The 13,531-nt window shown below is 41.4% G+C and overlaps 1 protein-coding gene across 1 annotated transcript; it reads right to left on the reverse strand.

The window, feature by feature from the left end:
- Positions 1–12,183: 12,183 nt before the first annotated feature.
- LOC136156366 (olfactory receptor 7E24-like) lies at positions 12,184–13,071 on the reverse strand. The gene has a single exon (XM_065919074.1). It carries the CDS (start codon positions 13,069–13,071, stop codon positions 12,184–12,186), a length of 888 nt encoding a protein of 295 aa, XP_065775146.1.
- Between the last annotated feature and the right edge of the window lie 460 nt (positions 13,072–13,531).

A 13,531-nucleotide genomic window follows, 5' to 3' on the forward strand; every position in this document is an offset into this window, starting at 1 on the left:
TGACTAGACGGAACTTTGTCGGTAAAGTAATGTCTCTGTTTTTTAATATGCTGTCTAGGTTGGTCATAACTTTTCTTCCAACGAGCAAGCATCTTTTAATTTCATGGCTGCAGTCACCATCTGCAGTGATTTTGGAGTCCCCCCCCAAAAAAAAAAATAAAGTCTCTCACTTTTTCCATTGTTTCCCTTCTATTTGCCATGAAGTGATGGACCTGGATGCCTTGATTTTCATTTTCTGAATGTTGAGCTTTAAGCCAACTTTTTCACTCTCCTCTTTCACTTTCATCAAGAGGCCCTTTAGTTCTTCTTCACTTTCTGCCATCAGGGTGGTGTCATCTGCATATCTGAGGTTATTGATATTTCTCCCAGCAATCTTAATTCCAGAGCTCATAATTAGCAAAAGTGGTCCATGTTAATCCCAATCTCTGAGGACCTCCTCATGTTAACAGAAGAAGAAAAGTGAATCCATTGAGAAGGGTATGAGTCCTTCCTCCTCTCAGGAGAAAGCTCATATGTGTACATTAAATGTACAGATTACATTGCCTTCTAATTTCAAGTATTTTAGCAACAAGTAGAGATTCTTTTTCAAAAATTTAATTTGTGACTTTTGACTTTGACATCTGCAAATTCATTGTGGTAATCATGTAAATTAAGGAGAATTTTGTAACAGAATCTGAAGCTACTTCCATTTTCTCAACTAGGATTTAGGTCTCTAAAAGGAGCTTTCTATTTCCCTTTTAAAGGCCTTTTTGTTTATTTAAATGACATCCAGTGTCTACTTTTTCTTTTCAACTGACATATGTTGGTCTATTAGAAAACTATTGACTTTTATATACTTTTTGTGGGCCATTTTTAAAGTCTTTACTGAATTTTGTTACAATATTGCTTTTGTTATATGCTTTGCTTTTTTGGCTGCGAGGCATGTGGGATCTTATTCCCCAATCAGGGACCAATTCACCCTGTATTGGAAGGTGAAGTCTTAACTACTGGATCTCCAGGGAAGTCCCTCTACACTTTCTCTTACTCTCTGTCTGATTTATTTCACTTAATATGATTATCATACTGTCAGACAAAGAATGACAATTATCATGTGATATCACTTATATGCAGAACATAGCGAGATGCTACCCATGAACTTATTTACAAAACAGACAGACTCATAGACTTTGAAAACAAATTTATGACTACCAAAGGGGAAAGTGGGAGAGAGGGAAAATTAGGATTTGGGGAATAACAGTATTCTTGCATGGGAAATCCCATGGGCAGAGGAGCCTGGTGGGCTACAGTCGATGAGGTCATAAAGAGTCGGACACCACTGAGCAACCAACACTTTCAGTTTCTCATGTACACACGACTATACATAAAACAGATAATCAACAAGGGCCTACTGTACAGTACAGGGAACTCTGCTCAATATTCTGTAATAACCAATATGGGCACAGAATCTAAAAAAGAATAGACATATGTACATGTATAAATGAACCACCTGAAACTAGCACAACATTGTAAATAGACTCTCCCCAATATGAAATTAAATTAAATTTAAAAATTAAAAGTACAAAAAAAGACTCATTTTTATCTCATTTTGCAATGTTCCAAAATGCACACAACTCCTAACGTACCTTTCTATCCATGTTATGATTTATCATTCAAGATTTGGTCAAGGACAAAAAAACAAGCTAATTTTTTTAATGAAAAGAATTAGGTATGGGGAGTTGTTTAAAAATCTACTGCAGGATAAAGGCAAAAATGGAACTATGTGGTGACAGACAGAAACCAGTTGAAGAGGAAAAGTTAAAATTTTATGTAACCTCCTGTTCATCCCGCCTCTGTAACTCAACTTGTTCCTTGCAAAGTCTGGATCATGTAGGTTATGCAGTGTTGGAAAGTGGGGACTTACATCAATACCTGGAACTGGAGCTTATCTCACTCACCCTTGTCCTGCTCTTTGCAGTTGTCTAGCCCCCGCAATCCTGCTTAATCATGCCTGTCTTTGTAAAGGTCAGGCATCCCCTTCCCCGTCTTAACCGCTATTACAGTTTAGCAAAGCCCCTTAGTTTAGACCAACCTATTAGTAGCTAAAGTTGCCCACTATAGTCTGTCTATAAAAACTCTGAAACCCCTTTGTTTGGGGCTCAGAGCTTGGAGTGGTAACTCCTCTGGGCCCACCGGCGTAATAAACCTGAGCTCTTCAACTCTCCCACTGTGGTGCTTGGTTTCTTGACTACTGCTTTCTGCAACGTTTCTGGAGGCCCCAGCTAGATTCCAACCATGCCAGCCCCTTGAGCCACCGGACCGGTAGCTTGGCCCGGTGGAGAGGAGGAACTCCCAGACAAACAAGAAGGCATGCCACCTGATGATTTTCCGGGTTCTCTTTTGTACCAGCATTCCAACTCTCCAGACGGCCAAGCCCCAACCGGACTCATTGGAGGTACAGACCAACTTACCAGGAATGGCCACAAGATAAGGGAAGGCCTTGCGGCCAGTCCCCAGTCAGGTCCTATGACAACGGGTAGAAGAGGAGACTGATCACCTGCTTGGAGCTCCCAAAAAGGAGCAACAGTTAAGGAAACCTGAGGACTCGGGAGAAGGGAGGCATTGTGATAATCTCTGAATGATTGTGAGTGCACGATTGTTAATTGAATGGAGTGAGAGAAATTTTTTTCTTGGAAACTGCAAAACCAATTCTTATTGCATATGCAATTAAAAACAACTAACTTGTTAAAAGGCCTGCCTAGGGAAAAGCTTAAACCTAACCCTTTCCATGTCCTTGAAATACACAGCCCAGTTTACCCAAGACCTCAGCCTTGGGCAAATTAAAACTTCAAGCAAAGGAAAAAAGGGGTAAGAGACATTTTAAATCTCAAACAGAAAACTGTAAGATCTCTGTCTATCTGTCTTGATTTATGTATATCTCAGTGTATGTCTTTTGTTTTTTTGATAATATTGTTGAAGCTGTAAGTGAATTCTAATTTAATTGGCTAAAAAATGTAAGTACTTACAAATTGAACAATTCTAAACACAAGAGAAATTAATCTAAATGAATGTCAGATTCACCTAAGCTGGGAAATATTCAATATTAAATATCTAGTATTAATGTTTGTTTGCTAATCTAATATAGACATGTCTAAGAGTCATTAACATCAAGCAAGTTTTAAAAAAAATTATCACTGGTATTTATGCTCATCAATCTATAAAATGCCAACATAAAGGCCAGTTCTTAGTTCCTTAAGGAAAGTAGGAAGTCTCTTTTTAATAAAGACGGTATAAGGAATGAAATTACATTTTATGAAGGGTAAAGAAAGTAGGTCTGACTTACAGGTGTTTCAAGATGAGAGAACAGAGTGATAGGCACAGAAAGTGATTAGAAGTTTTACGGAAAATGAACCCTGAATAAACGTTTTGTGTATGGTTAGGACTGACTAAGTTTAAAATAAATTTGATTAAGTTTATCTAAATGAGTTTAAAGTAAGCTGGTGCAAAAACTTGAATTTGCTCTTCTATCTGCTTAGAGAACAAAGTTTTCTTAGAATGCAGCTTTTGATAACAGATTATGAGTTTCTTTGCCTTTAAGTGATTTATATTTGTTTTTTAAATCTTTCTGTTACTTTGGTAAAATAAAAAAGAATTATTTAAGATTATGGTACATATAGATAAAGCTCATTCTGCTTCTACAAAAAAATAAACCCTCACAGTTAGACTTTTGCTTAAATGTCCTGATGTCCTTAAAACATGGCAATAATCTGCTCCTAAATCAGGTAAATAAAAATGGATAAACAGCAGCTGAAAATCAAAGAGCCAGGACTATTGGAAATCCAAGATGGCCACTTGGCTTTTCCTGGCTCCCTGACAGACCTCATTTTTATTTTATTTTATTTGATGGGTTAAAGCCTTCCCTCGCTACAGTGTTAATGCCCTCACAATGAGTTCGGGGAAAAAAATTATGTTTCACTGAATATTAAGTTCTAGTTTTGTTAATTAAGGTCTGTGATTACTAAGACTCACTTCTGAGATAGTTCCTTGTTATGTTACCTTGCTAAAAAGTTTGATTAAGTTATTAAAAAGGACACTGTAAGATTGTTTCTAAGCTTATCTCAGTAACAAATCTTTGGATAAAGGTCAGATGTTCCATGATGGACAACCAGGAGATTAGCACCTTGTGTGGCTCACAATCTGCCTGGAATGTGGGAGACCTGGTTTCAATCCCTGGGTTGGGAAGATCCCCTGAAGAAGGGAAAGGCTATCCACTCCAGTATTCTGGCCTGGAGAATTCCATGTACAGTCCATGGGGTTGAAAAAAGTCAGACACGACTGAGCAACTTTCACCTTCACTTTTCATAATCATTTAGCTGAGTCAGATGACCTGGGGTATACCAGGCTATACCCAATGAAAGTTCTTGACTTAAATTTTTGTTTGTGACCTTACTAATAACTGCTAGCTATATTATTTACTATGTGGCTTGTTTCAGATTATATTTTACATTACCAAATGTGTGACTTAGCCTGTGATAAAATGCTAATATGCAGTTCCATATGACATCAATGTTTGCAATAATGTAGCTCTAGATATGGGAAGAAGCAACAAGAGGGAATATTTTTCTGGACCAAGAGACTAGTAAAACAGGTATGGTCCAGAGACTTTTGCCACTTGCAAGGCCTGGTCTAGTGACAGCACACTGAGTGACTTGTCAGTGGAATCTTCATTAGACCTGGGATGAGCCTTCCCAGCACCGCAGGACACAATGCCCATGAAATGCCCCCAAAACATGGTCAAATATGTGGATATGAAGGGGCCCTACTAACCAAAAGTGGGCACTTGCCAGTTGCTTTTACAAAGATTAAATCATGACCACTGCAAGATGCTGACCTTCAACACCCCATTGAAAGGAGTTCGGGGTGGAAGTAAAAAAAATTAAGGCACTCTATGCTCTGAGAAAAACCTGGAAGAATAGGCCTTCAGAGAGTCAGATGTTTTCAGATAAAGATTTTTATGAGTCCAAATTCTTGCATCTTCTCACAGATAGAGAAACACTAATGTCAAGAGCCAATGTTTGGACCTGGTTCTCCTGGCTAGCCCCTCAGCAGCTTTTCTACTTCTATTCATTTTTGGGCCATGTATCTTTAACTTTCTTGTTAAGTTTGTTTCTTCTAGAATACAATAAACAGATCTCCAAGTGATAGTATGACAAGAATATCCCCCAGCCAACACCCAGACAATGCTGGAACAAGCTGACATCATTCTGTGGACTCTCTTCTCCCTCTGTAAATGCACCCCAAGTTCCTCAGGCTACTCCCCCTTTGATATCTCTTATGGGAGATCACCCCCGGTGATAGAAAATTGTTGGGAGACCCCCCAACAACTAGCTGACCTGGAGCTGTCCTGACACCTGGAGCTGACCTGGAGCTGTCCTGACACCAGACCCAGGGAAAAGTTTTTTGTCATATCACCCAAAAACCTTAGAAAGGACTCCCATTCTTTTGGGCAAGTGGGTTCATCCCTATCAGCCAGGAGATGAGGTATGGGTGAAAGATTGGAAAAAAGAGACCACTTCAGCCAGTTTGGACAGGCCCTCACACGGTCGTCCTGGCAATCCCTACTGCTGTTAAAGTTACAGGTGTCACCGCCTGGATCCACCACACCAGAGTCAGGACAGCAGCGGCTCTCCATAACAACATCTGGAAAGCAGTTTGAAACCCCAAGAACCCGCTCAAGGTCCAGATCCAAAAGCAGCAGCCCTCACCCACAAAGGATGCCAAGCCCTGCTCTAGTCACTCCAGAAGCTGACTAGTCAGTGTATGGCAGAAACTTGAGGATTCTTCAGCCCTGCTCCAGCCTCACCCCAGCAGCTGACTGGTCAATGCATGGTGGAAATTTGAAGATCCAATTATTGGGATATTAATGGGCTCCCATTGTCACCACTGGCCTCTTTCCCTGGTTGATATTACTGTCATGCTCTTTGCTATTGGATTGACCTCAGCTGCACCCCAGGACTGAAGTTTGGGTCAGAGACTGCTGTTAGCTGTCTGCTATCTTGTCCTAGTGGCAGGTATCATCCTTATCAGGTGCCTCTTGTAGTCAGCACCCAGTCAGCCTCCCCCACCCCATCTTTGACAAGGGACATCAGAGAGTCAGGGTTATAATGACACCCTGAAAAACAGAGACCAGTTGCACCACTGACCTTGATGCCGTCTGTGGGCCAGATACAAGAGGTCACTTTACATTCCATCCAGAGTAGTGGGATTATTAAATAAAATCAAATGTTGTACATAATAGCAGCTTATATCCTGCTGAGCTGTACTACATTAGGAAGTGAAACAGACCCCACATGTACTCCATGCATCCACATGACTTGATCAGATCACAGGGTCCCTTGGGCCTTGCTTTACCATACTCACTTCTCTTGCCAAGAAGAGGTCAAGGAAACTTGTGTACATAACAAAACAATTTATTCTCTTTGTTCTAGTTGTCAAGTTTATGCTATTTATTCTATTTGTCAAAACAATTTATTCAATTTATTTGTCAACAAAAAAGCCAAGGCCAATATATTTGTTTTGAACCCCAGTTTCCACCCAACAAAAATTGGTTAAAAGTTCGCCACCTAGAAGGGGCTGTCTGTGGAAAAGACAGGCAATCTTAGCAACTGTGGCTACAGATATATGATAAGGGCAAGGTTATAAGGGGGGGGGAAATAACCAGAAAGATGACTAACATAACTCATGTCCCAGTCCAGACTTAAAAAGTATGAAATCCTGGAGAGATATTTGCGGATGAGTCTCTTATCTAGGAGGACTCAAGGTTCTAGTGGGTATAGTCCTGCTCCCCCTTAGGACCTGTCTCCTCTGACCTTGCCTCTTGCCATTATTCATGAGGGCCATTTCCAGTCTGGCTGAGGCTGTCGGGGACAGGAAAGCCACCACACACCTCCTAGCCCTGAAGGATTATCAGCCCCTGAGCCAAGGAGATCTAGAGTTGATGCCTTATCAGATTTAAGGGGCATCAAGAGGGGGGAATGAAGAGGAAAAGTTAAGGTTTTACATAACCTCCTGCTCGTTCTGCCTCTGTAACTCAGCTTGTTCCTTGCAAAGTCTGGATCACATAGATCACATAGTCTCTGAAAGTGGGGACTCACAACAATACACAGAACTGGAGCTTATCTCACTCACCCTTGTCCTGCTCATTGTCCTGCCCCTGCAATCCTGCTTAATCATGCCTATCCTTGTAAAGGTCAGGCATCTTCTTCCCCATTTTAACCGCTATTACCATTCATGCAAAACCCCTTAGTTTAGACCAGCCTATTAGGTGCTAGTGATGCCCACTATCAGTCAGTCAGTTTAGGCACTCAGCCCTGTCTGGCTCTGGGACCCCATGGACTGCAGAATGCCAGGCCTCCCTGTCCATCATCAACTCCCAGAGTTTACTCAAACTTATGTCCTTTGAGTCAGTGATGCCATCCAACCATCTCATCCTATGTCGTACCCTTCTCCTCCTGCCTTCAATCTTTCCCAGCATCAGGGTCTTTTCAAATGAGTCAGTTCTTCACAGCAGGTAACCAATGTATTGTAGTTTCAGCTTCACCATCAGTCCTTCCAATGAATATTCAGGACTGATCTCCTTTAGGATTGACTGGTTGGATCTCCTTGCAGTCCAAGGGACTCTCAAGAGTCTTCTCTAACACCATAGTTCAAAAGCATCAATTCTTTGGTGCTCAGCTTTGTTTATAGACCAACTCTCACATCCATACATGACTACTGGAAAAACCATTGCTTTGACAAGACAGAACTTTGTTGGCAAAGTAATGTCTCTGCTTTTTAAAATGCTGTCTAGCTTGGTCATAACTTGTCTTCCAAGGAGTAAACCTCTTTTAATTTCATGGCTGCAGTCACCATCTGCAGTGGTTTTGGAGCCCCCCAAAATAAAGTCTCTCACTGTTTCCTCTGTTTCCCCATCTATTTGCCATGAAGTCATGGGACCAGATGTCATGATCTTAGTTTTCTGAATGTGGAGTTTTAAGCCAAATTTTTCACTCTCCTCTTTCACTTTCATCAAGAGGCTCTTTAGTTCTTCTTCGCTTTCTGCCATCAGGGTGGTGTCACCTGCATATCTGAGGTTATTGATATTTCTCCTGCAAACTTGATTCCAGCTTGAGCTTCATCCAGCCCAGCATTTCTCATGATGTACTCTGCATATAAGTTAAATAAGCAGGGTGACAATATACAGCCTTGACATATTCCTTTCACTATAGTCTGTCTATAAATACTCTGTAACTGCTTTGTTTGGGGCTGAGAGCTTGGAGTGGTAACTCCTCTGGGCCCGCTGGCATAAGAAACTTGAGTTCTCCAACTCTCCAAGTGTGGAGCTTGGGTTCTCAATTACTCGTTTCTGCAACACAATAAATACTAAGATCTTAGTGATATAAAGCTTGGAGAAGAGAATGGCAACCCACTTTAGTATTCTTGCCTAGAGAATTCCATAGATAGAGATACAGTCTATGGAGTCACAAAAGAGTCAGACACGAATGACTAACTCTTTAAGGGTATATAGGTAGTAGTGAACTTAACTTCAAGTGGGGTGAAACTATTTTCTAAAGTATGTAAGAAGAAAACCATATGGAAAATAACACAGTGGTTTCAAGAGGCCCACTCCAGTATCACAAGGTAAGTATCGAATTGTCAGCCTAAAAAATATTCACAGCCTAAAATTTGAGAGTTATATTTTATTTGGCAGAAATTTTTAGGACTTCAACAATGGAAGACAGCATCTCTAGTAACCCTGAGAGAAGTGCTTGGAGGAGGCAAGGGGAGGAACCCTGTTATGTAGAAGTTTTGCAACAAAGGGTAGGTAGTCTGAACATCAAGAGATGGTTGTTAATCAAAGAAAGCCAGATAACCCAAGTTTGTAGCAAACCATTTTAGGAGACTTGTCATGGTTTGGACACTCTTTGGCCCAATGTCTCACCTATCTACAGATTAGGATTTTGCCTCATGCCTTGTCCTTCAAGGACTCAGGGTTTGCCATAGGGCTTCCCTGGTGGGCGGCCAGCATCTGGGCATGCCTTGTCTCTTTCTTTCTTTCTCTTTCCTGGGCCTTGGACTCCCTCTCCTGTTCTCTGTTACAAAAGGTATTGGTGGCTGTCTGGACCATCTCACCTAAAAAGGAAGCAGGGTTCTGCTGCTGTAGCTGCTGTAACTTTATCCTGACATCTGATGCACACTGGGACAGAAATTTGTCTTCTTAAACCACCTGTCCCTTGTAAGAATCTAAGTCCAGATTCCTAAACTTTTGGAAGGCCTCTTTTAGCCTTTCAGGAAGGCAATTGGGTTCTCTTTGGGCTCCTGAGTTATTGCTGAGACTGGGCACAGTGCCACAACTAATAGTCCCACGGTTGTTGGACTTAGGTACCCAATCTTAGATAATCAGTTTCAAACACGACTTTCAGAAATGGGAAGATGAAGACCTTCCCCATACTTTGTAAGCAGTGGCATAGATGAAGAGAGGAGCTGAAGGATGGGAGGGAAAAGCAGTGGGAGAAGCATACCAAGGAATCCCTTTCATAACCTGCTGGAAAATCTGCTACGTACCTGAGCTGGGCTCACAGTTTTCATTGGCCTGATCCTTGGCACAAAGGAGATTAAGGACAGAAGAATCCTCACCCACGTGGGCAATGGCTACTAGGGCACAGCAGAGTGTGGAGCCTTTGGGACACACTAGGGAGTAGCCCTGTCAGAGTCCCTCAGCTGCACCAGTGCCGCTCGCCTATTCACAAGGGGTTCAGGGAAACAAGAAATGAGAGATTGTAAAGGAATTAAGATTTTGTTAGCTGTATGTCCTTCCAGCCATAGTAACAAGGACCTCCTGCCTTAAATGGAGGTCTCCTGGAATCTGAGACTGCGCTGCATGAACTTTCTGCCGAGTTTGTTTTTCTGTCCTGGTTTCCTGCACGCTGGGCTTCCTGTCACTTCCCCTGAGCTGGGTCTTCTTCGCATTCAGCTTCCACCGCAGGAGCTTTCACCAAATTGGGCTTCTGGTGCGCTTGACCTCCACCTCATGGGGGCCAAGCTGCAGTTGTTTCAGCCAGGTTAAATCTGAGAAACAGCTCCTGAGATGTTGGGGGAGTGTGTAATTTCCTTGGTTCTGTCTCACAACAGCAAAAATTTGAAGCAACAGATGGACCAGTGTTACAACTTGGTTACAGCTCAGTTTTATTTGGCAAGCAAAAAAAAAAAATACATCCTCAAGGCATGAGGGCAGACTGACTCAAAAGAAGCGAAGTGAAAAGTCAAGCAGCTCAATTTTGGCTCTTCTTTTTATATATTTTTTCTCCTCCCCCTGAGCCTGCCCTATGTACATTGAACTAGCCAGGAGGGCTGTTTGTTTTACCTGAAGTTCTCACTGTGGTCCTCAGACCTTCCTTTGTTCTATTTTCGCAGGCTTTCCTTTCTTTGTCCTCTAGCCACCACCACTCTGGACTCCTTTTTCCTATTCTACTTACCTAAAAGAACCGTGGAAAAGGATGCAAAATTTTTTTTGGTATGGTATTCCTTGGGATTAGATTCTTTTAACTGGTTAGTTCGTATTGGGATATAGCTGATTAAGAGAAAACCAGAAAAACTTCTACTTCTGCTTTATTGACTATGCCAAAGCCTTTGACTGTGTGGATCACAAAGACTGTGGACAATTTTTAAAAAGAGGGGAATACCAGAACACCTTACCTGCCTCCTGAGAAATCTGTATACAAGTCAAGAAGCAGTGGTTAGAACTAGACATGGAACAACAGACTGGTTGCAAATTGGGAAAGGAGTAGGTCAAGGCAGTATATTGTCACCCTGCTTATGTAACTTATATGCAGAGTGCATCATGCAAAATGCTGGGTTGGATGAAGCACAAGCTGGAATCAAGATTGCCGGGAGAAATGTCAATAACCTCAGATACACAGTTGACATCATCTTTATGGCAGAAACTGAATAAGAGCTAAAGAGCCTCTTGATGAAAGTGAAAGAGTGAAAAAGTTGACTTAAAACTCAACATTCAGGTAACTAAGATCATGGCATCCAGTCCCATCGCTTCAAGGCAAATAGATGGGGAAACAATGGTAACAGTGAGAAATTTCATTTTGGGGGCGCCAAAATCACTGCAGATGGTGATTGCAGCTATGAAATTAAAAGATGTTTGCTCCTTGGGAGAAAAGCTATGACCAACTTAGATAGCATATTGAAAAGCAGAGACATTACTTTGCTGACAAAAGTCCATCTAGTCAAAGCTATGGTTTTTCCAGTAGTCATGTATGGACATGAGAGTTGGACTATAAAGAAAGCTGAGCACTGAAGAATTGATGCTTTTGAATTGTGGTGTTGGAGAAGACTCTTGAGAGTCCCTTGGACTGCAAGGTGATCCAACCAGTCAATCCTAAAGGAATCCAGTCCTGAATATTCATTGGCAAGATTGATGCTGAAGCTGAAACTCCAATACTTTGGCCACCTGATGCAAAGAACTGACTCATCTGAAAAGACCCTGATGCTGGGAAAGATTGAAAGCAGAAAGAGAAGGGGATGACAGAGTATGAGATGGTTGGATGGCATCACCAACTCAATGGACATGAGTTTGAGCAAGCTCCAGGAGTTGGTGATGAACAGGGAGGCCTGGTGTGCTGCAATCCATGGGGTTGTGAAGAGTGAGAAACAACTGAGGAACTGAATTGAACTGAATCCTCATTAGCAATGTTATGATAGTTTCAGGTGAACAGCAAAGGGACTCAGCTGAGGATGTAAATTTTAAGTATATAAAAAGAGTTGTACATTTCATTTGAATACCAGGGTTTTGAGAGGAACTTATTATGTATTCAATACGATATACAAAAGATCCCAGAATATTCCCTCAATCCAATTAAAGACAAATCAAGAAACCTAGTATTCATTAATATTCATATATGAAACTTGGAATGGAATCAAAACCATGAACTGAAAAAATATTCAGTCACTAAGTCGCATCGAATTCTTAGTGGTCCCATGGACCTCAGCACACCAGGCTCCTCTGTCTCCCACTGTCTCCCAGAGTTTGCTCAAATTCATGTCCATTGAGTCAGTGATGCTAACTAATTGTCTATCTAGTCTACATATTTAGTTTCACTCACTTTTTCAATCCATAATTCAAAATAAATTTCAAGAAGAATTGCATAGAAGCTGATATTAGCCTGCTTTGCTGAGAAGCCTGCATAGGGCACTCTTGATGTCTTTGTTCCTTAAGCTGTAGATGAAGGGGTTCAGCATAGGGGTGACCACAGTATACATCACTGAGGCTGCTGTATACTTCCTGGGAGATTCTGAGATGGCTGAGGTGAGGTACACACCAAGGCCTGTTCCATAAAATAAGCAAACAACTGCTAGGTGAGAGCCACAGGTGGAGAAGGCTTTATACCTCCCACCTGACGATGGTACTCTCAAAACAGAGGAAATAATTTTATAGTAGGAGAAAAAGATCCCTGAGATAGGAAAAAAACCGTAGATAGTGCCAAAGAAATACATGATTATGTTATTGACCAAAGTGTCAGAACAGGCAAGCTTGAGGACTTGAGAAGGGTCGCAGAAGAAATGAGAGATTTCCATACCCTTAAAGCAGGCAACTTGTAACACAATCAAATTGTGCACCTGGGAGTCCAAAAGGCTAAGAAAAAACAACACCAAAACTGAGGAGCAACAGGTGCGTTGGTTCATGATGACCATGTAATGCAGTGGGTGACAGATGGCCACAAACCTGTCATAGGCCATTACAGTAAGAAGCATACTATCCATACACGCAGAAAAGATAAAAACAGACATCTGTGTCAAGCAGCTTGAATAGGAGATGACTCTGTTGTGAGTTTGGATGTTCACAATCACCTTGGGGACTGTGGTGGAGATGAGACTGATGTCAGCCAAGGACAGGTTGGAGAGGAAGAAGTACATGGGGGTGTGGAGGTGAGGGTCAGAGGTGATGACCAGGATGATGAGCAGGTTCCCCAGCACAGTGACCAGGTACATGGACAGGAAGAGGACACAGAGGAAAGGCTGAAGTTCTGGGTCATCTGAGAGTCCCATGAGGAAGAATTCTGAGACACTTGTTAGATTTCGTGGTTCTGTGTAGCTTGACCACCTTTTGAACAAGAGAAGAAGGTTGGAATAAAGGAAAGGAGGGCGTGGACATACAGCTCTCTGTCCATATTTTGGGTTCAAGTGATTCACAAGTAAGGTATTCATCCTTGGGTTCAGTGCCTTCAGCAGTATTTCTCAGTATGACAAGTCTTATCTTCTTAGAAATATTTCCTAATTTGTTTCTGTTATTCTCGTCTTACTATACTCATTTACTTTAGAAAAACTCGAATGAAGAGTTACAGAAGGATGTTAGAAGTAATAGTAAAATAACCTACTTCTTTATAAAATAAAATATAGAACAAGATTTACCCTTTCTACTTTAACAAAAAAAGTCATTCTAATTTTAAACATTTGAGAACCAACTAAAGATACCTTATCTTATTCAAACACATTAATAGTTATTCCC

Source organism: Muntiacus reevesi, chromosome 1 (genome assembly GCF_963930625.1).
Source record: "Muntiacus reevesi chromosome 1, mMunRee1.1, whole genome shotgun sequence".
Classification (NCBI taxonomy): Eukaryota; Metazoa; Chordata; class Mammalia; order Artiodactyla; family Cervidae; genus Muntiacus; species Muntiacus reevesi.